General features: G+C 43.6%; 1 protein-coding gene across 4 annotated transcripts in view; it reads right to left on the bottom strand.

Moving 5' to 3' along the window:
• LOC126477588 (helicase domino) overlaps nucleotides 1-24,362 on the bottom strand; it is a 423,343-nt gene that overhangs the window by 212,955 nt on the left and 186,026 nt on the right. For all 4 annotated transcript variants that reach the window (XM_050103628.1, XM_050103631.1, XM_050103630.1 and 1 more), the window contains 2 exons: nucleotides 21,948-22,150; nucleotides 5,967-6,136 (listed from right to left, as the gene is read on the bottom strand). In XM_050103628.1, the coding sequence (XP_049959585.1) occupies nucleotides 5,967-6,136; nucleotides 21,948-22,150 (373 nt within the window). The remainder of the gene's footprint in view (nucleotides 1-5,966; nucleotides 6,137-21,947; nucleotides 22,151-24,362) is intronic.

Genomic DNA, 24,362 nt, shown 5'->3' with positions numbered 1-24,362 from the left:
CTTGAGAAGAATGGGATAGTGTGAAACAGTCTTCATACCATGCAGCAAAAATTAAAAGCAAAAATTAAAAATATTGTATATAATTATATTCAAACAGAAACAGATGGTGGGAAAATGTAGAGTCTGGCCCAAGTTGCCAGAGTTGGCGGTCATGTGTGCGTGATTTGTGTTTGCTTGTGTGAATGAATGGTGTGTTTTCTCTTTTCTGGCATAGAATGTGGCCAAAAGCTTATGTGTACACATCTTTTAATTGTGCCTGTCTGCAACATGGCAAGTAATCTTTATGTCAGGTAGCAATCTATTTTTCCCTACATTGTTAATCGAAAGTTTGTTTCTCAACTACAGACAGGTTTTGTCCCTCCTCCTACCTAAATAAAGGAGTGAGATAATTAAGTAGTTAGACAATACTGGAAAATCCTAACCAGTCACGTTGAGGGCGCACAAGACCTTGTAGCTTTGTGTAGATGGTAATATGTAAGTCCACCTCTGTGTGCTCTAAAGAACACTTCAAGCTTGTATGCTATTCCATTACTAGTACAATGTAGTAAGCCAAGACAATTTCGATGTGCAGGTGTATGCATAGTCTAAGGATTCATTCAATAGCTAGCAAAACTCTCACTCTTGTTTATATGCCTGTTGACAACTCAGCACCTCAATAACTCAACTATTCAGTGAATTGTTACCATTACTCCTATTCTTGCAAAATTGCAAATCATACAATTTGATGAAGAGTAAAAGGACAAGCTTTTGCCACTATAGATCTTTAACCAGGAATGAGAAGAAGACGAAGGAGAAACTGCCAGGAAGGTAACAAATGATGAGAATGTATAGAGATAATGAGAAAAAAATGGCAGTCAGTCACATAAAACTGACTGATTTGTGGCGATTACATACATAAGAGCATTAAGGCATTATCAGTTTTTAGCTACTCCTTTTCTCTGGATTAAGCCCCCCCCCCCCCTTACACACGTCACAACATAACGCACATCAAGAGATGCAAGTGGAAAGGAAGTAAGTGTGAGAACTGAGACGGGGCGAGATATGAGATATGCACTGAAGGAGAGGCAGGAGAGGCTGGAGAGAGAGAGAGAGAGAGAGAGAGAGAGAGAGAGAGAGAGAGAGAGAGAGAGAGAGAGAGGGGGGGGGGGGGAGGGTGTTTAGAGAGAAAAGTAAGTACAAGTTTTCAACAGGGGAGGAGCAATGTGGAAAATGACAGGAGGAGAAAGATGAATATAACGATACAGTTGTCGGAAGAGACCAGTAAATGTACCTCTTGTGTGATAGGATATGCCTGGGGCCTGGAAGCAGACCGCAGTAAAAGGTGATGGGTGGGTGTATAAAGCCCCTTTTATACAAGTGAATTTCTTTTCCCAGTCACCTACTTGAGACAAGCAGTGCCCCGAGTGTTTATATTTTGTACTGAGCCCCACTTGTCATATATGGTCATTTGCATTTACAAGCCCATGTCATAATTGTGTGTTTCCAAGTGTTGTCTGCAGTGAGAGTAAGGTTGTGAGGAACTACCCACCTTCAAGAAAATTCTGAATATAGTAGCACAATTCATAAATTAGCAATGATTGAGGAGTTTATTAATTAATGACCAGATCCAAATTCATAGTGGATGGGTTTTTTGTGCAATAAATAATTGAAAGCGTTCCCAGACTTTACGTACACCCTGTATTACATACATTATATGGACAATTAAATCCTGCTTTGAATAATGAGGTTCGAAACTGTGGTAAGACGTACTTCATTCCGAGAATGGTGAGAGGTAATCACAATGCTGGTAAAAGATGCGATTTCAGTTTTTCACAGCCTGGGTGATATTGGATGGTAAACAGAGTACTGGTACTAACTGGCTCACAGTAGTATCAGGTCTGTTGTCACAGGAAGAAATGATATAGGAAATTTGCTTCTAGACTAGTTGGGCAGAATATTTCTGCTCGCAAAGGCTCTGGCATGGCTAATGGCACATTTAGATAACGTTTGCTTCCCACTGTTGATGCAGCATCCGTGGTTATAGGGCTTTCCAGTCATAGCTCTTCCTTCAAATACTGTTTTTCCAAGGGAACACACATTATTCAAACAAAATTATTTGCTACAAATTTATATAATTAATTCCCACAAATATTTAATTTGGTTTCTTAGCCCAACATAGCACGCAAAATATAGAACCACAGTTTTATGATTAAATTGGGACAATATTTTCAGCTATGATAAAATTGGATGCTTCAAAGCTCTTTGATATCCACAGGAAGTAGTGTTGTATAGGTGAATTATTATTAACACTTTGGGACTGCCATTCATAAAAATACGAGTGTATTTCAGCTGCCTGGAAATCCACTATCCATTATTTTACAGACTTGCTTCCCCAATATTTCTCTTTGTATATTTACATGCAGTTACAGTTCCTACTTCTCTGGTTTTCTCATTATAGAACATAGTTTAAGTCTTAGGCCCTAGACGATGTGAGGAAACGGGGAAAGTGGGTGTATTTCATTCTTTTTGTAGGCATTTGGAGAAGCTTACTTCTTTTGTGCAGACTTGTGATTTGCATGATAAGAAAATTGTCTGTGAATTATTTAATAATACTTATCCTATCACTGCTGAGATTGAGCCAGCTGTGTATTTGCTTTTTGCAGTAGGGTGTGCCACCCGCAAGTTGCAACTGTGCTGGTCATTTCCGTACTTTGCCTAAGGAAACTTGTCTGTTATCATCCTCTTTTTTTGTCCACCAGTTTCACTCATAAAGGACAGATGCAGGAAATGTGAAGAATGATTTTATTGGTCCTGAGATACTGAATGGCCAGAATCGACAACAGCCACAGTATCCTCAGTCCAAGACAACAAAAAATTAAATTCACCCTCACTGTCACTATCCATAAGTAACCCTTCTACTTCTGCATTTGATAATCCACATTTCCACCTCTTTGAACTGCTTTGTAAAATGCCTCTACACTGATATCCCACCACAATGAGTGAAACACAACTAATAGGGGTAGTTCTGGAATATATGAGCAATGTTAATGTACTTAATAGAGCTAAAACTTTATGAAGTACTGCAGGTCAAGACATGTCTTAATGTTGTGTTAAAACACTAAAATGTATGTATGTGACATTTGTACTTCAGGTGCTATTCACTTGAGCCACATACGTACACTCCTGGAAATTGAAATAAGAACACCGTGAATTCATTGTCCCAGGAAGGGGAAACTTTATTGACACATTCCTGGGGTCAGATACATCACATGATCACACTGACAGAACCACAGGCACATAGACACAGGCAACAGAGCATGCACAATGTCGGCACTAGTACAGTTTATATCCACCTTTCGCAGCAATGCAGGCTGCTATTCTCCCATGGAGACGATCGTAGAGATGCTGGATGTAGTCCTGTGGAACGGCTTGCCATGCCATTTCCACCTGGCGCCTCAGTTGGACCAGCGTTCGTGCTGGACGTGCAGACCGCGTGAGACGACGCTTCATCCAGTCCCAAACATGCTCAATGGGGGACAGATCCGGAGATCTTGCTGGCCAGGGTAGTTGACTTACACCTTCTAGAGCACGTTGGGTGGCACGGGATACATGCGGACGTGCATTGTCCTGTTGGAACAGCAAGTTCCCTTGCCGGTCTAGGAATGGTAGAACGATGGGTTCGATGACGGTTTGGATGTACCGTGCACTATTCAGTGTCCCCTCGACGATCACTAGTGGTGTACGGCCAGTGTAGGAGATCGCTCCCCACACCATGATGCCGGGTGTTGGCCCTGTGTGCCTCGGTCGTATGCAGTCCTGATTGTGGCGCTCACCTGCACGGCGCCAAACACGCATACGACCATCATTGGCACCAAGGCAGAAGCGACTCTCATCGCTGAAGACGACACGTCTCCATTCGTCCCTCCATTCACGCCTGTGGCGACACTACTGGAGGCGGGCTGCACGATGTTGGGGCGTGAGCGGAAGACGGCCTAACGGTGTGCGGGACCGTAGCCCAGCTTCATGGAGATGGTTGCGAATGGTCCTCGCCGATACCCCAGGAGCAACAGTGTCCCTAATTTGCTGGGAAGTGGTGGTGCGGTCCCCTACGGCACTGCGTAGGATCCTACGGTCTTGGCGTGCATCCGTGCGTCGCTGCGGTCCGGTCCCAGGTCGACGGGCACGTGCACCTTCCGCCGACCACTGGCGACAACATCGATGTACTGTGGAGACCTCACGCCCCACGTGTTGAGCAATTCGGCGGTACGCCCACCCGGCCTCCCGCATGCCCACTATACGCCCTCACTCAAAGTCCGTCAACTGCACATACGGTTCACGTCCACGCTGTCGGGGCATGCTACCAGAGTTAAAGACTGCGATGGAGCTCCGTATGCCACGGCAAACTGGCTGACACTGACGGCGGCAGTGCACAAATGCTGCGCAGCTAGCGCCATTCGACGGCCAACACCGCGGTTCCTGGTGTGTCCGCTGTGCCGTGCGTGTGATCATTGCTTGTACAGCCCTCTCGCAGTGTCCGGAGCAAGTATGGTGGGTCTGACACACCGGTGTCAATGTGTTCTTTTTTCCATTTCCAGGAGTGTATATTGTTACGACTGAGTGAGCGCAAGGTTATTATGGACATATATGTCGCAAGTAATTAAAGGGTTAAAGACAGTCATGTTTTTCCAGAAGATGGTGTAGAAAATGATTGTGAGGATAAAGTGGGCTACAATAAGGAAGATATATTGAAGAGTTTGGGTGAAGAATGTTTGATTTGAAAATATATATTTTTTATTTTATTAAGAAGTGAATAAGAATACATTTCAGTGTGTAATTGACTACTTTTCTTCGCAATCGCTGGGTGGCATTGAGCAATGGAACCCAAATCCATTTCAAGGAATGATTTGAGTTGGTATATTTCATTAGTCACCACGCATCCATGTTGTCGCTTCTCAACTACATAATCACAGAGCCTTTATTCAAGGTCCACATGTTTCAATTTTTGGCCACAAAATGTCCGGCAATTACCGTTTGAATCTTGAAACTGCAATTTGTTTTTTGCAGTCGCGAATACAACCTACACTCACATCATACTTTCTTCTTACTGCACAGTTTCCAATGTTCTCTGCTGTGTACGAGCGATGACAAGTGATGACAAGAACTTGTAGCTAAAATTAACAAGTTAACACATGATTAATATTTCACTTCTAATATGCTATTGACGCATCACAGAATGAGGCCGCAACAATGCAATAGTAGAGGGGCAGTACCCATCTTTCTTCAATTACTTCATGCACCCCAGTTTTTCGTACTTAAATTTGGGGAAAAACATGGGCAGATTATTCACATATATACGGTATTATACAAAAAAATTTATAATATTGTCAATAGTTTAAAATATGGTACAAGAAGAAAAGTTTTTCAGCAAAAGTACAGCTGCATCTTAGAACAAAAGTATTCAGAAAAGTAGTTAGTAAATTTTAAATGCCATAAGCATGGGAAATTTTTATGAACACTAGCAAAATTTAGAGAATTCTCTGACCTTTCTACAAATACAGTAAACATAGATAATTTAATCATTTTCTTATTGTTGCAAAGGCCTGCAAAACTGAGGAAGAATAGCAGCAAAAATTAATATCACAGTGATCAAATGTTAGTTTTTTCATGCCAGAGTACATCAAAACACAAATTTGGCCTTATAATTGCACATTTTATTCAAAATTTTTATGTACCAATACATAGGAACTACATTTGGTATGAAACCTGGATCTCTTATCTCAGAATTTAAAAAGGTGTCTAAATGACAGGTAAATAAAAAGTAGAAGGAAATAAAAATAATGTGGAAAGATTATATTGTATACCACAATTTGCCCAAGAAGTGTTTTCAAAATGTGTGAATTCTTGGTGCCATTATGATACTAATCCTGTGTATCTGTTATTGACTTTTACGTAAGGTCAAAGTAAAACAAATCTACAGCTCTGCATACCTGTCTCTGATCAACTCTTGTTGTCCCATCTAATCTTAAATATATGTGCCCATGATAATTAAGAAATGCTTCAAGAACGTCCAACATCTTTGTCATCTGGGTGAAAATCAGGACTCGGTGATGTTCTGTTTTCAAATGCCTAAGAAGCTTATCAAGAACCTGCAGTTTGCCTGTAAATGAAAACATTTGACACACATTAAGTTTGGTATTTATAAAGTGCGTTGTAACCAAAGATGAAAATATATTATGCTGAATCAGAGCAAGCTGTCTTCTTTCCATCTGTTCTTATTGCACCCCTGTTAATAATTAATTTTTTCTCTTTACTTAGTTTTAAATCTACATACATGTTCTAAGTAATATGAATGTGGTAGCTGTGGATTCGTTAATCAAGGCATTATTTTCAATTTGCTGATTCCAACGATGCACCTACTTTTACTGAAATCTTGTTTATAAGATAAGAATTTTTGAATTTTTTACTACAATACGACTTTCCAGTAACTTATTTCAATTTCTGTGAAACTATTTAACTTACAAGACTATTAACATTAAAGTTCGTGACCAGAAACATGTTCCATGGCAGATTTTACCTCTGTGCTTGTTAGATTCAATCCTTTGGCGTTATACTTTTCTAGGCTTGAATTTTATGCAAAAGCTGACATACTTCAATAATTCATTAAGCCATTAATTGAGATTGTGGCATAATTTGCCATAATTCTCTCCTCTGGGAGGAAAAAGGAATACAGGCAGATCACTCAGACCCCTAAATGAGAGGGATGCACATGGGGTCTCTCTTCTGCCTGAGGAAGGAATAATAGTTCCATAAGCTAGGGTAATATCATCACTTTTACCCTTATATGAGTCTATAGGTAGTATTAAACATTTTATCTGTAAATAACAGCCAGCAGTTTGGTTTCATATTTATTTACTTTCTGTTTCCTTTTATACTCATAACAAACATTGTTGGACGTGACATGTTGGAATGGGCACGAGCACATACAAAGACTGGGGAAAAAAGTACACAAATGAGAAAAATAAAGTGAAGGGGACATTGGACGAAAATGAAGGCTAAGGATTTTCTCGTTCAGGAAGGTTCAAGAAAGTTCACTCTCGTTCTTGTGCCCATGTACTGGTCATTGGATCTATTATATGTTTTTAGTTATAATCAAACAATGGAACACCCAGGATGGTATGTAACAATATTGTGAAAAGGAAAGATGCTACTCACCATACAGCGCAGATGCTGAGTCGCAGACAGGCACAACAAAAAGACTGTCAGAAATATAGATTTTGGCCAGCAAGGCCTTTATCAAAATTACACACACACACACACACACACACACACACACACACACACACACACACACACACACACACGCACCACAAACGCAACTCACACACATGACCGCAGTCTCAGGCAAGGACCACAGAAGCCAGAGAATGCGGTCATGTGCGTGTTGCAGGTTTGCACGCACGCACGCACGCATGCATGTGGGTGCGGGTGTGTTTTGTGTTTGCCGAAAGCTCATTTTCTGAAAGTCTTTTTGTTGTGCCTATCTGCGACTCAACATCTCCCCTATATGGTGAGAAGCAAATTTTCTTTTCATAACATTTTTACTTACGATTTAATTTCCACACATGCAGTGACAAAAGACATCCACTTATAGTTAAGTACAGTATAATGCCACTTTTACATTCCCACAATAAATGTTTACCTCCTGTTTACAGCCATTTTTAACATTCCCATTAAATTTCCTAAAACCACAATGTTAATTTACACCCTATCGCGCGTTAACATGTTTATAGTTTTCCTGTGATTTACACTTGATGAAAAAAAATGTTTATGGGGAAAAGAGCTGTGTGATTGATGTAAAATGATGCTGGTCATCAAGTAGTGTTTACAAATGTAGACAAAGGGCACACTACTCAGCAAATCTGAACTAGTAAATGGGTAAAGTGGGAACAATTCATACTTTACGTACAGCCGCTGCCAAGTACTGCCCAGCGTGGTGGCTTTATACAGCTCTATGCATTCTAATAAAAAATGCTCGCTCTCCTTACTGAGCACTCATTTCAAATTTCTTGCAGTCAGCGAAGTTGACAAGAACATTAAACTGATACTGCCCACACAATGCACAATATTTCCGGGCAGTGCAAAATATTTCAAAAGTTTTTGATGTTCTCAGTATTACTGTGCAATCTCTCTATCTCACATCCACATGCTCAATACTCTTGCACTCATGAAATATTGCACTCTTCCTAACACCTTTGTGTTCTTCGAACCATATTTAGTGTGTTGTTTGGTCATGGGTAGTGCTAGCTGACAACTTCGCTCACTTTGTTTAAACAAAGCACCAGTTATGAATTTCTTTGTTGCTTAGTAAGACCTAATTTGATAATTTATTCTAGTTGTCAAGACCAAATATTTTTGTAAATATTTTTTGTGATGTTTCACAAACAAACTGTGTGAGTGATAGTTTGTGGGTGTGGTTTTCTATATAACTGAGGAGTCACGGTACCTGATAAACTCGAAAAGGTGATTACAGTGCAAGAAATGTAGAACAACAGATATGCAAACACCATACAAAATACTTACGTAAATATTTTCGCTCAACAACAAGAATAAATTCTCATAATGTGTCTTGCTAATAATGAAAAAATACATAACTGGTGTAGTGTTTTATTATTTATGTAATGAATGACAGTTACATCAGTAGTTTTTACTAGATAATCAACAAGCCCTAACAAGTATTTTGATGCCTATAATCTACACATGTCACACACAAAGTGTGAAAATGTAAGGGGGTGGAGGTCTTAGATGTAACTTTTACTGCTTAAAACATTATTTTCTAGGTTTTCTGCCAGGTATCAGCATCGTTCATGCACAATATTTCGAAAACATGACTCGTGATTGGTACCGGATACTACCTAAAACTGCTTGTCAAATGTAACGGGTCTAGTATTTGTACCTAAGGCCTTCCAACTCCGTAGTCAGATCCTGGCATTCAGTCTACAGTCCGCTCTCACTAGCAGCATCCTTTGGCATTCCCCCTTGGCCTGGTGCACCTGTCCATGTGCTTGGCATTGCTTTTCAGTTTGTTTCAGTTCCAAGTATTCCATGTGGACTTCACTTCTGCTAAAAATGTTGTTCCACATTCCCACTTCAGTCCGGTGTGCCAATAGAGCCTTAGTGAGTCAAAGCAATGGAATTAGGCACGCTATAGCTTACGTGGGGTACATTGTGGTAAAATATCATATTGGACAAACCAGTCGAACTGCATACAACTGAAGTAACACTAGATTTTTTTTTTCTGTGGTTTTCGGGCGCACAACTTCAATGGTCATTAGCGCCCAGACTACGATAGGAATGCACGGCGAGGCACAAGTTTAAAACAGCAACTAAAAGGGAAAACACGATAAAAGACAGACTGACAGGCATAGGATTAAAAAAACAGCATAATCAAATGTCCTTAGAGAGGTTTGTCAAGTTGATAAAACGAAGAACGCGAGCAGCTGCTCGTGGGTCATCCACTAAAATGGCATCTAGAGTACATGGCAGGCCAAGACCAAGACGCAGTGTGGTAAAATCCGGACAGGACGTTAAAATGTGGCGGACCGTCAGCAATTGCCCACATGGGCAGAACGGCGCCGGCGCAGCCGTCAGCAGATGGCGATGGTTGAACCGGCAGTGTCCAATTCGTAACCGGGCCAAAACTACCTCCTCCCGCCGAGAGGGACGTGAGGACGTCGTCCAAGCCGCGGGAAGAGGTTTCAAGGCCCGAAGCTTGTTATCCGTAAGTGCAGCCCAATCGGCATGCCACAGCGATAAAATGCGCCGACAAATGACCCTGCTACAATCTGATGAAGGGACACAACAAGAAGCTGTCCGAGGCTGGAGGACTGCAGCCTTGGCCGCGGCATCTGCAGCTTCGTTCCCAGGGATACCGACATGGCCAGGAACCCACATAAAGCTAACCGGAGAAGAACCGTCGTCCACCTGCTGCTGAAGAGAGCGTTGGATCTGGTGCACGAAAGGGTGAACCGGGTACGGATCACTGAGACTCTGGAGTGCGCTCACGGAATCGGAGCAGATGACATAAGCAGAATGTTGGTGGCGGCAGATGTAAAGAACAGCCTGGTAGAGGGCAAAGAGCTCAGCTGTGAAGACCGAACAATGGCCATGGAGCCAGTATTTGAAACTTTGTGCCCCGACAATAAAAGAACACCCGACCCCGTCATTGGTCTTAGAGCGACCCCGTCATTGGTCTTAGAGCCATCTGTATAAATGAAGGTCATATTAATGAGCTTCGAACGAAGGTCGACAAAACGGGAGTGGTATACCGAACCGGGGGTAACCTCCTTTGGGAGCGAGCTAAGGTCAAGGTGAACGCGAACCTGAACCTGGAGCCAAGGTGGCGTGTGGCTCTCGCTCACTCAAAAGGTTGCAGGGAGTGAAAAATCAAGGTGTTGAAGGAGGCGACGAAAGCGAACTCCAGGAGGTAGCAGGGCAGAGACATACAACCCGTATTGACGGTCGAGAGAGTCGCCAAAAAAGGAACGATAAGACGGGTGGTCGGGCATTGACAGTAGCCGACAGGCATACCGACAAAGCAGTATATCGCGCCGGTAGGTGACTGGCAATTCACCAGCTTCAGCATGAAGACTCTCGACGGGACTAGTATAAAACGCTCCGATCGCAAGACGTAAACCACGATGTTGTATGGAGTTGAGGCGGCATAAGATGGATGGCCGTGCAGAGGAGTATACGAAGCTCCCATAATCCAGCTTAGAGCGGACGATCGACCAATATAGGTGGAGTAGGACGGTTCGATCCGCTCCCCACGACATACCACTGAGAACACGGAGGACATTTAGAGAACGGGTACAACGGGCAGCCAAGGACGGTGGGAGAAACTCTTTGTAGTGCCAGAAGTTAATACAGACCGTCTTCTCGGCAGAAAAACGGAAGCCATTGGCGACACTCCAGGAGTAAAGACGGTCAAGAGAACGCTGAAGACAGCGCTCCAGGAAACATGTACGCTGCGCGCTGCAATAGATGGTAAAATCGTCCACGAAAAGGGAGCCTGATACATCAGCTGGGAGGCAATCCATTATTGGATTGATCGCTATGGCGAAGAGAGCGACGCTCAAAACTGAGCCCTGTGGCACCCCATTCTCCTGGCGAAAGGTGTCTGACAGGACAGAACCCACACGTACCCTGAACTGTCGTTCCATTAGAAAGGAACGAATAAAAAGAGGGAGGCGACTGCGAAGGCCCCATGTATGCATGGTGCAGAGAATGCCCGCCCTCCAACAGGTGTCGTAAGCCTTCTCCAAATCAAAGAACACAACCGCGGTCGGGCGCTTTCGCAAGAAGTTATTCATAATGAAGGTCGACAAGGTAACCAGATGGTCAACAGCAGAGCGGCGCCTACGAAATCCACATTGTACATTGGTAAGTAGGCGTCGAGATTCGAGCAGCCAAACCAAACGAGAGTTAACCATTCGCTCCATCACCTTACAGACACAGCTGGTAAGCGAGATGGGTCGATAACTGGAAGGCAAGTGCTTGTCCTTCCCCGGCTTAGGAATTGGTACAACAATAGACTCGCACGAAGGAAGCCTTTACCCACAGGAGAAAGCTTCTTCAGCATCTGAATATGAATAGAATCAGGCCCTGGAGCGGAGGACCGTGACCGGGCAAGTGCGTTTTCGAGTTCCCGCATGGTGAATGGGGCATTATAACTTTCACGATTTGAGAAGCGGAAGTTAGGTGGCCTAGCCTCCGCTGCCTGTTTTCGGGGGAGGAAGGCAGGGTGGTAATGAGCGGAGCTCGAAACCTCTGCAAAAAAGCGGCCGAAGGCATTGGAGACATCCTCAGGGGCCACAAGGACGTCAGTCGCGACCGTCAAGCCAGAAACTGGTGAGCGGACCTTAGTGCCAGATACCCGGCGCAGGCTACCCCAGACAACAGAAGAAGGAGTAAAACTGTTGAAGGTGCTTGTGAAAGCAGCCCAGCTGGCTTTCTTGCTTTCTTTAATAATACGACGACACTGTGCACGTAATCGTTTAGAATTGATACAATTCGCCACTGTAGGGTGGCGTTTAAAGGTGCATAAAGCATGTCGACGAGCACGTAAAGCGTCTCTACATGCCGCGGTCCACCAGGGGACCGGTACGCGACGTGGAGAAGAAGTAGGGTGAGGGATGGAATATTCAGCAGCAGTGAGAATGACTTCCGTGAGGTGTGCGACCTGACTATCGCAGCTTGTGAAGGTTTGATCCTGAAAGGTCGCCCTGGAAGAGAAGAGCCCCCAGTCTGCTTTGAAGATGTTCCAACTAGATGAGCACGGAGAGGAGGTATGCTGCAGGAGATGGATAACACACGGGAAGTGGTTGCTCGAATATGTATCAGAAAGTGCATACCACTCAAACCGGCGTGCAAGTTGGGTAGTACATATAGAGAGGTCTAAATGGGAATAGGTGTGAGATGTGTCCGAAAGAAAAGTAGGGGCGCCAGTATTGAGGCAGACAAGATTGAGCTGGTTAAAAAGGTCTGCTAACAGGGAGCCCCTCGGGCAAGATGCTGGAGAGCCCCAAAGGGGATGGTGGGCATTGAAGTCTCCAGTTAACAACAATGGTGCAGGTAGCTGAGCAATAATTTGCATCATGTCTGCCCTGGTAACGGCAGACAACGATGGAGTGTTAACGGTACAAATGGAAAATGTAAAAGTGGGGAGAGTAATTCGGATGGCAACTGCCTGCAGGTCGGTGTGCAATGTGATGGGATCGTAGTAAATATCATCCCGGACCAGCAACATAACCCCTCCATGAGCCGGAATACCTACCACAGGGGGTAGGTCAAAACGCACAGAGGTGTAGTGTGCCAAGGCAATATGATCATATGGGCGTAGCTTCGTTTCCTGGAGGGCTACGACGAGCGGACGGTGCTAGTGGAGCAGCAACGTCAAGTCCTCTGGGTTGGAGCGAATGCTGCGAATATTCCAGTGAATATGTGCCATCGTAAGAAGAAAAGGAAGATGAAAGAAGGGGTCACCTCGAAGGCCGCTGAGGGCCTGGCTTCGAGCGAGCACTGCCGCCGCTATCAGTAGGCGGACAGTCATCGTCCATTGGTTCTACAGGTTCATCGGCCATCTTGGTAAGATGGCCGGGAGGGGGAGCTTCCTCCGCCGGTGAACGGCCAGATGTTCAGCTACCAGCGGTGCGGCGAGGCGAAACGGATGACGGCCTGGGGCGGCAACCGCTGGGTGGCGCAGGAGAAGAAATGCGCCGTGGCGGAGAAAGAGAACTGTGCTTCCTATGAGCCTTCTTGGAAGGTCGTTTGGTGGAAGTACTGGTCGATGGCTGGGAGTTCGAGGTACGCAGGAAGTCTGCACGGGACGGTTCCTTCTTGAAGGCCCGTGCATCTGACTTCTGGGTCTTCGTCTTGGCAGAAGCTGATGAAGGGGCTTGTGTCTGTGGGGTGACGGGAGGAAGAGGAGACGTCGACCGCGCGATCTTAGCACTGGCCGAACGGACGACCGTAGTGCTGAATGTCAGATCGCGTGTCTGGGTTGCCACCTCCCTGGTAGTCCGAGGAGAGGTGAGGACAGTACTGTATTTCCCCGCTGGGAGCAGTGTGGGCTTCCTACTAGCAAATTGCTTGCGAGCAGCCGAGGTGGACACTTTCTCTTTGACCCGAATTTCTTGGATACAGCGTTCATCCTTATAGATGGGACAGTCGCGGGAGGACGCTGCACGGTCACCCTGACAGTTCACACAACGAGGAGACAAGGTGGACAGCCACCCTCATGGGCATCCCTGCCACAAGTGACACATTTAGCCGCATTGGAACAAGACTGGCGAGTGTGATTAAAACGCTGACACTGGTAGCAGCGCGTAGGTGTCGGGACATAGGGGCGAACAGAAATAATCTCGTAGCCCGCTTTGATGCACGATGGCAGCTGAACACTATCAAAGGTCAAGAAAAGTGTCTGGGTCGGTACAAGGTCATTGTTGACCTTTCTCATGACCCTATGGACAGCCATCACACCCTGCTCAGCGAGGAAAGACTGAATCTCCTCGTCAGTCAATCCGTAGAGTGATCTAGTATATACCACACCATGAGACGAATTCAAAGTTCGGTGAGCCTCCACCCGGACGGGGAATGTGTACAGGAGTGTGGCCCGAAGCAGTTTTTGTGCCTGAAAGGTGCTCTCAGTTTCTAGTAACAAGGTACCATTACGCAACCTGGTACACGACTTGACATATCCGTCTATGGCATCTACGCCCTTTTGGATAACGAAAGGGCTGACAGAGGAAAAATCCTTGCCGTCCTCAGATCGAGAAACTACTAGGAACTGTGGGGCAGGCGGTAGTACTTTTGTCACTGGTGGCTGGTCAAGTTTCCGTTTATGGGCAGAAGTCGAGAGAGAAGAAGAAGAGAAATCCATTGCGGAGGAATCCCCCATGATTGCCAGCGTCTCCGATGGCGCGCTCCTTCCTTATGGGGACCCTCTCAGAGGGCACTCCCGCCTTAGGTGAATGTTGACACCTCAGGTCACACCTCCCGAGAAACAGACGGAGGGACCAATCGGCATGGTCAGAAGGTATCAGCTCACGCAATCACCCCTCCCTGGGCCTGGCCTTTACCAGGGGGTACGTGTGTGCCTTATTTGTCTACCCAGGGCGGGGAATTACGCGTTACCCCGTCACCGGCTATGCGTGCGAACGCGTGGGTCGGTCTTCAGGCACGCACAGGGAGGAAGGAAGAAGACGAAAAAGAAGAGAGAGAGGACAGACTGTATCAAACGCCGAGGCGGAGACCAGAGAAGGCAAGGAGAAGAAGACAAGGAAAAGAGTGAGGAAGACAGTGAGATGGAGAAGAACAAAGAAAGGAACCAACCAAAGGAAGGAAGAAACGAGAAGAAGTGAAAAACCAAAATGACCACAAATATAGGTCGTGGAACCGTCCATCTCCGGACGCAGGCGCTAACTACCCCCTTGAGGGGGAGGGACTCCTTTTAGTCGCCTCTTACGACAGGCAGGAATAGCTCGGGCCTATTCTAACCCCCGGACCCGCAGAGGGGTACACTTGATTTGTACGACTGTGTGCCACGTGGTCCTGGGAAGTCACTTTGGGTGAATGTGGAGGAGTCAAATCTACCTGTGGGTGCATTATGTGCTGTAGAGCCTCCGGAAGAAAACTATATACCGGATCCAGCAAGCGTGGGTGGTGTTGTTTTTTTTTTTTTTTTTTTTTTTTTTTTTTTTTTTTTTTTTTTTTTTTTTTTTTTTGCGCACAAAAAAGATGTGGTAGGAAAGTGGTATCCGAGAATACAGATAATTTTGGTGTCTACAAAGTGAAATTAAGGAAGGACATGTTGATAGCGGGTTTAGATATTACAGATGAGGATGAATTAAACAAGAAAAGTGTGAACCACAAGCAGTAAAAATGGAGTGAGGACAGACCTGAGGCTACTACAAGCTGTATGAGAGTCCCCAGTGCCCAAGGAAATGTGATATTTTTTGGAAATCTCAAATTACTACAGAAAATTTGGCGAAGGGCTTGCTGACATAGTACAACCACTCATGCAGTTGCTACGGGAAGGAGCAAAATTCATATGGACAGAAGAGTGTCAAGCTGCATTTGAAGAATTAAAGGAAGTTTTGACATCCAGCCCAGTTCTAGTACTTCCAGACTTTCAGGAGGAGTTTACCTTTAATGTGATGCATCTAATCATGCTTTGGGATTTGTTTTAAACTGAGAGATTAATGGTGAAGGGCATCCTGTAGCTTAATGCAACTGAGAACTATTCACTGATAGAGAAAGAGATGTTGAGCCTCATTTACAGTGTCACGTATTTTAGATGTTGTCTTTATGGGAAAAAATTTTGAGTAGTAGTGACTGACCACACTACTTTGAAGTGGTTACTGGAACTCAAGGACCCATCTAGTAGGCTGGCAAGATGGGCCCTGAGAATTAGCAAATTCAACTACGGAACAGTACGCAGATAAGGGACGAAGCATGGGGATGCAGATGCATTAAGCAGCAGGTAGCAGTGGTTAAAATCCTGACTGACTGTCTTGAGAAGTTGCAGGCAGCACAGAGCGCCAAAAGTGACTGTAAACAGTACAGGACACAATTGCTATTTAGCAAATGTGATGGACTGTTATGCAACAAAATGAGGAATGACGTGAAATTTGTATGGACTGAGGAGTGTCAGGATGTATTTGAAGATCTGACGAGAGTTTTAACATTCAGCCTGGTTCTGGCATTTCGAGACTTTCAGAAGAAATTTATCCTTTTGTGAGGCACGTGTAATAACGCTTTGGGATGTGCTTTAAACCGCGAGATTAACAATGAAGAGCATCCTGTAACAGACATGTTGAGAAAACTGAATTCACCAGAGAAAAACTATTCAACAGCAGAGCAGGAGATGTTAGGACTCAGTTATGGTGTCACGTAATTTAGATGTAACATTTAAAGAAATAAATTTCGAGTAATGACTGACCACACTAGTTTGAAGTGGTTATTGAGACTGAAGGATGCATCTGCAGGCTGACAAGATGGACAAAGGGAGTTCAGCTACAAAATAGTACACAAGCCAGGGAAGAAGCACAGGAATACTGATGGATTAAGCAAGGAGGCAGCAGTGTTGAAAGTTCTCGGTCATGTTCTTGCAGAGCGGTAGGAATGCAGAGGGCCGGTAGTGATTGTAAACATTACTGGATGCAATCACAGTTTAGCACATGTCACAGACAGTTGTGCAAGAAAACAAGGCTAAGGCCACAGGTAGTACTGCCAGTGAAGTTTAAGAAGAGCTTCTTGTCTGGTCATGGAGTGTGCGCAGCAGGAAACCAGAGCATAGCTGAGAGATAGTGGTGGATGTGGACAACTACGCAAGGAATTGTGTACAGTTTGTACAGTGAGCTGACTTTAATCGTAAGGGACTACAGTTGCAGAGGCTATCAGGAACATCAAAACCATTTGAAATGCTTGTGATTGATGTATTCAGTCATACTTCAGCAGGAAATTAATTCATATTAACAATAGTAGATCACTTTTCTTGGTATGTGGAGATGGTTGCTATGCTGAACTAGCAGGCAACCACTCACACAAGTAATGGTTAGCATTTCCTGCTTATCGCGAGCGGTCGCCTTACCATTTGGCTTTCTGTGCACGACTCGCGGCCAGACCCAAACTCCCATATATCGTCAACCATGTGTCTACAACCTGTTCTCGTACATCCATGATGTATATTCCCATATAGGTCAGGTGTTGTACTTGAAAGTCGCTTGCCTGGTATCGGCAGATAAATATGATATTGCCAAATGATATGGCGACCACTCGTGATAAGCAGAAAATCCGAGTCTGGGTCGCGGTCCAGAACAAATTTTCGTTGTTGTGATTACATTCTACAGCTGGTGGTTGTCTTTATTTGCAACTGTGAATTCATTTAATGTATTTCATAATGGCTGTAGTCATCACAGTGTCTGTTCGTTTGGACATGCATGCGTGTTCAAAGGAACTTTGCATTGTAATCAGAATAACACAGGCATCGGAATATCGAATTTTGTCAGACTTACTGAAGGAGCTGTGTCTATTACTGGTTGATTTGTTGGTTGATTTGGGGGAGGGGACCAAACAGCAAGGTCATCAGTCCCATCAGATTAGAGAAGAATGGGAAACGAAGTCAGTCATGCCCTTTCAAAGGAACCATCCTGGCATTTGTCTGAAGCGATTTAGAAAAATCATGGAAAACCTAAATCAGGATGGCCGGACACATCTTTGAACTATTGTCCTCCTGAATGTGAGTCCAGTGTGCTAACCATTGTGCCACCTCACTCAATGTGTTTATTACTGCATGTGGAGAAGTCAAGAACTAGACCTCTTCACAAACAGGCCAATGGTAGAAAGGAACTGGTAAATAGAACAATTGGGAAAATGTTATGTTACACTGGGACTGGGATGCTCATATAAGAGGTGTCGTGTTAGCATATTATTCAAAAAGAGAGCACAAATACTAGACTATCCCCATTCGAGGAGGTGTACGGTCGGAAAATGCCGCAACCTTCCAAAGAGGTAAAGAAAGTAAAGCTAAGTTGATTGCAAATGTGCACATGGAAATGAGCACAGAAGCCGAATACAAAGACCTTAGAGAAGGAGGAGGAATCAGTAAGATATATGGTAACTTTACTGCAGTATAAAGTAGGAAATGGGTGATGTCATCCAGTTCGCAAGCTGAAAGAGGAGATGAAGAAGTTCATCACAATGTATTAAGGATGCTAGCAGGTGGTGGAGACTACTTCACCAGTTAGTGTGAAGCTTTAGTTGCCGTCATGGACAACAATAATGTACATGTTGAGCATCTACGACATTTTTGAGATTGCCCACAGTCAATTTCTGGAGTTTCAAGGATGGAGTCAGTGAATAACATGAGGAGAAGGAATCAAAGGAAGAGACAGAAAGATGTGGTTGAGCCTGTGTCAAAAGTACCGCATGCACAGGATTGTAGTTTGTTGTTTGTGAATAGGCTTGCTAGTAGCAACAGCCTTTTGAGGAGGGAGGAAGGGTGATATTTGTCCCTGCCCTCTGGTTGTGATACATCAGGGGTGAGAATGGAAGAAATAGAAGTCATAGCAACATTGCTTTGTGTCAGGGTTACAGAAAGCATGGACCGCACTGCCACTATGGAATCCAGCATACAAAACCTACCCTTCCGCTACTGCATAGGATCAGTAGAACTGAAAACCGACTGAGCGCGATTATATATTCTAATTCGATTCCCAGTAACAGGACGACAAACACAGTTTACATGTGTTACACCATTCATGTATGTCCAGTGAAGTGGGTAGTTCTTGGAAAATTCCTGCGGGGTATTATTAATTTCGGAAGATGGTAGCACACATGCAGTAATGATGGAGGAGGAGTTAAAACATTGTAAAAAGGAGGTCACAGTGTATCCGACCAGGGTAATACAAACCAGCAAGAGCAGATGCGCAGTACATTTCTTCTTAGCTAGACAGGGGGGTCTAGATCGTCCAACGGCTTTGCAGAATCCAGACTGCATTGCCAGCAAACAGGTTTTCACTGGATTTACTCCACTTATGGGGTCACTGCCAGCACTGAATATAACATTTCTGACTCAAAGTACATAACCTGACCTAATCCATTCCCTGTATCAATTCACTGTATACAGGAAGGGCGCATTTGAGCCGAGCAGTTATTGCAGCATGTACCATAGTTCCGAAGGACAACAAAGTGTAACATGATTTAGAGTTCCGCTACACCGAGTGCCACATTGCCTCTAACTCTGCTGTATGTAGCTTTTATTCTTCTAAGCTTATGAGGTTGAGAGCTACAGGGTGGTGCACGAAATGTGTTACCAATTGTTTCTTTCACAATTTACGACGCACATAAGATATCCCGCTGGGATCTCTACAGCAGTACCAGCAGAGCTTGGAAAAACAAATGGGTTACGAAATGATGTGTAATTCACGATACTGCCGCTAGGAGAGTAGTAAGCAGCAACAGCTCCAGAGAGCATGCTGGGATTGCCCCTCACCCCCATCACCTGCTCCCACCATCCTAGCTCGTGGCCACTCAACCCTGCATTGGGGCACTGTATTCCATAGAGACACTCTTGTAAGATCCCAGTATCTGGGGGTCTGTGCCAGTAGCTTAATTTCATCGTATTTCATTGGATGACCGAGTTCCATACAGTGCTCAGCAATGGCTGACATAGTTGCCTGCTTAGTTGGGTGTCTCTGATGTTCCTTGGACTGGTTTTCTACAGTTCTAGTTCTTTGTCCAGTGTACAAATGCCACATCGGTGGGGTATGTTATAAACTCCTGGTTTTCATAGCCCCGAGTCACATTACACATTTCCCACTACTCCTCTTATTTTGGAAGGTAGAGCAAACACACATTTGCTGTTACGCTTCTTGAGAAACCTAATGATTTTGGCAGAAACAGATCCTGCGTAGGGCAGGTATATCATAGTCTACGCCTCATCTTGCTCTTCTTCTGGATCATGTGATGGATTGGTTGGTTGAAGGGCCTTCCAAATCCGCTTGGCCATGTATCCATTCTTGCAGAAAACTGATTGTAAATGCTCTATTTCTGCTGCTGAACTATCTTTGTCTGACAAGGTAGGTGTCCTGTGAACCAATGTCAGCAGACTCCATTCTTATGTGCAGGGTGGTGACAGTACCAGGCTTGCAGGTATAAATCAGCAAGTGTAGGTACACACAGCGGCCGAACAACCCGTCAGCTCTCCTTTTGACAAGTACATCCAGAAATGGCAACTGGCCATCCTTTTCCAGTTTCAAGATGAACTTAATATTTGGGTGGCATGTATTTAGATGTTTCAGAAACTCACTGAATCTCTCCCTATCATGAAGCCAGATCAAGAAGGTTATCATCCACATAGAACTGAACTGGACTGATAATGGAATGCTGCCGTGCAGACAGGTGCACTGCTCCAAAGACGAAATAATAGTGCTCGGCCTGGCATACCAGACCGAAGAGGGAACACCTGAGAACATTTCTAGCAGAAGTGGATCACAGAGGGAACACCTGGAACTGCATTGGACCAAAAATGAAACACTAGTGTGTGGGCAGGCACACCAGATTGAAGAGGTACTGCCTAAGGATGCTGCTAGAGGGGACGGACTGTAGACAAAATACCTGGAGTCGACCATGGAGGAGGAAGGCCATAGCTATAAATACTGGACCCATTCTACTCGACAATGAGTGTAACATAGCATACGAAGAAGATAACAAGTAACACTGTCAAAATACCATGCACGAACAATGCTCATATGTGGCAGAATTCCCATTCACGATGCTTTATGTGGCAGAATACCCGACACATCAGGATGTCAACAGACTGCTGGGAAGGACTGAAGAATTACATCACATGTAAGATGTTTTTATTTCTCTAAATCCCCTAAAGTGAATTTTGATGGAATTGTACACAACTGAAAAAGGGAAACTGCTTTTAGATATGTGTTGGAAGGAACTGCTGAGGGGAAAAGCAGCAGAGGAGGACCAAGACTAGAGTATGCACAACTGATTATAGAGGATATTGAGATGAAAAGACTAGCACAATGCAGGAATAAACAGTAGACAGCTTAAGGTATCAAACCAGTCAAAATGGGGGGGGGGGGGGGGTGTTAAGTATGTAGCTCACAGTATTCTGCATACAATTTTTTTCCACTGATTCCTAATTTTGAGGAGGGACATTTTGGGGGAAGGGCAACAACTTTTCTACAGAAGCCTGGTACGTGACGCCACACATCAGTTCTCTATAGGTAGGGAGTTGCCTTTCCCTTATTTTATGTTAATTACAGGTTAACTTTAATATCACATATTGATTATTATTAGTGTAGGGGCCCATACCACAAAATAAATTTTGCTAGTTCTGAGTCTTATACAAGTTTGTGTCTATGACTGGATAAATTAATCATACATAAAGTTTTTTTTCACGATTTTGCTATACTGTACCTAGCACCTGTAGTATGACTGCCACACCAAATTAAGTGAATGCACCACATATTCCCTCCCCAATGAAGATTTGTAAAGACTTTGTAAATTTAGTGTAATAGGGAGGTTACAGACTTGAAGCACATATTCTGCTACTCTTATGAAGTAATGCTCAGGAATTTAACTTATTTCATGTAGTAACACACAATTATTAAAAAAAAAAAAAAAATCTGTAGTTCTGAGGCAAGGAAATAAAACTAGCAGTAAGCTAAGTGGTGAAGATTGATAAAATTACCGCCTACGGCTAGCTTCAAATTATTTAATGAAAGTATTTTAATGTGCTGAAAATAACAGTTGCAGTTGCTGAGAAATTGTGCATTAACTTCATCTTAAGACCCACATAATGGGAGGGTATTACATTAAATCAATGAAGATATTACGCGAGCAGCTAAGTAATATAGGAAAAAGACAGCTGATACTTCATTATTACTCACCGCAATCATACTGAATAAGCCTGGGATCAGGAAACTGGGTTGCCATTGCGCTCACTACAGGATACAACAATGCACAACGAGGTGACAACTCCCGTTGAAGTTCAGCTGTAAATCTTCTGTCTTCCCACAATCGTGAAGGTGGGGGGTGAGAGACATGAAATTTTGGCTGAGGTGCTGCCACTGCTGGCACAAACAACAGGAACCTGCAAAAAAAAAATTATTCATAAGAAAAATGGTAATTAAATACATTTCCAGGATAAGACAAGCACTAACATAAATCCTTTTGTCTTATTTTTAGAACTGACATCCCAGGAGTGAGGGTATAGCAATGCTTTGCAATACATAAGTACTAAGGATTTCCATTTATTTTTAATTTTTTTGTTCAGTCCAGAGAGAAATACATAACATGTTAGGTATTATCTGCTAGCATAAAAATGTTACGGGATAGTTTAACAGATCTGTGGCAGATGTTCAAAGACATACTGAGAGTCACAGAGGCACCTGGAATGCCAAGTGGGGGGAGGGGGAATAGATGTGAAGGGAAGCAGAAGTCCTGCAAAATGGAAACAAATTATACGGAAAATAATTTATTTGTTGGTGAGGTAACTACATAAGAACTGACATGAGGTAATATAGAATGCACAAATATTTCTGTATGTAACTACTATCTTAGTTTAGAATGGTTCAATGGAAAAATTGGGAAGGGATTTAAATTAATAAAAAGGGTCACTTGGCAACAAATCTCTTGTTAGTAATAACAATCGAAGAACATTATAAATTTTAAAACCAAAAGAACAGGGTGGGCAAGCTCTCTCATAAGTAACAATAATCTAAAAATTAGCCATAATACAGGTATAACTGGCAACAGCAATGTTCAGTTTGGAAAAGGACCAAAGAAACTTAGTGGACATAACAAAGAGTTCTAGTAACATATCAAACAGAATTATGGCACAAAATACAGTGACTACACTGAACAGACATGATCTTCAAAAAGAGTAACTCAATAACAAATTAAGACAAATGTCTGTCTTGAGCAGCTAGTTCAGTAGCCCACATGTAATGGAAATATCTTAGACCTCGTAGTTACAACAAGGCCGAACTTCATCAACGGCGCCAGTATAGGACACAGGAATTAGAGATCATGATGTCATCAAATCTACTGAGGTTATTAAAGTTAATAAATCGATCAAGAAGTCTAGGATTGTTTCTGCTACAAAGAACAGATAAGCAGCTGTTAGCACCTAACTTGGACAATGAACTGCAATCATTTAGGTCCAGTATGATGGACAAGAGGAATTATGGATAAACTTTATACAGATTGTAAATCATGCCCTGGACAAGTATGTGCCTAGTAAGTGCACTGACAATGGAAAAGACCCACAGTGGTTTAGCAAAGAAATTCGAAACTGCTGAGAAAGCAAAGGCTGTTGCAGTCTCGATTCAAAAAGGAATTGGCAAGTGAACAGGCAAAGATTAGTAGAGATTTGTGCATGAGCGAAAAGATCTGCGCGCGACACAAGAACAACTACCATCTTCACACCTTAGCGAAAGATCTAGCAGAAAACACAAGAAAATTCGGGTCCTACATAAAACTGCTAAGTGAGTCTAACAGTTCCATCCAGTCACTCATCGACCAGTCTGGTGTGACAGCCGAAGGTACACAACAAAATCAAAATTAAATTCCATGTTTAAATAATAATTCATGCAGGAGAATAACACAAATGTACCATCATTTGGCCAGAGCACAGAGTCATGTGTGACACAGTAATAGCATCCCTGGCATAGAGAACCAACTGAAAGTGTTGAAAAAAAAAAAAAAATCAGTAACCATGTCAGGACGGAATCTCAACTCTGTGTTACAAAGAGTACTCTGTGACATTCGCCCCTTAGCTTGCATTTATTGGTAATCTTTCACCCAGTGCAAAGTCCCAACTGACAGGGAAAAAGTGTAGGTGACTCCAGTATATAAGATGGGTAAAGGAACAGACATGCAAAATTACAGACCAGTATCCTTAACATCGGTTTGCTGCAGAATTCTGGAATATATCCCAAGTTCGAATGTAATAAATTTACTAGAGACTGAAAAGCTTATGTCCATGAATCAGCACTGTTTTATAAAGCACTGCTTACATGAAATACAGCTTGCCCTTTTCCCACATGATATACTATGAACTATGGATGAAGGGCAATTGGCAGTTTCTATATTCCTAGATTTCTGAAAAGCATTTGAGACAGTACCAGACTGCAGATTGTTAATACAGGTTTGAGCATACAGAATAGGTTCCCCGATATGTGTGGCTCGAGGACTTCTTAAATAATAGAACCTCGATGGTGGGTGTTCATCGGAGACAAGGGTCATCACCAGGAGTGGCTGGGATAGTGCGATAGGACCGCTATTATTTTCTGTATACATAA

Source organism: Schistocerca serialis, chromosome 1 (genome assembly GCF_023864345.2).
Source record: "Schistocerca serialis cubense isolate TAMUIC-IGC-003099 chromosome 1, iqSchSeri2.2, whole genome shotgun sequence".
Lineage (NCBI taxonomy): Eukaryota > Metazoa > Arthropoda > Insecta > Orthoptera > Acrididae > Schistocerca > Schistocerca serialis.
This window is presented reverse-complemented; position numbering and strand designations above follow the sequence as displayed.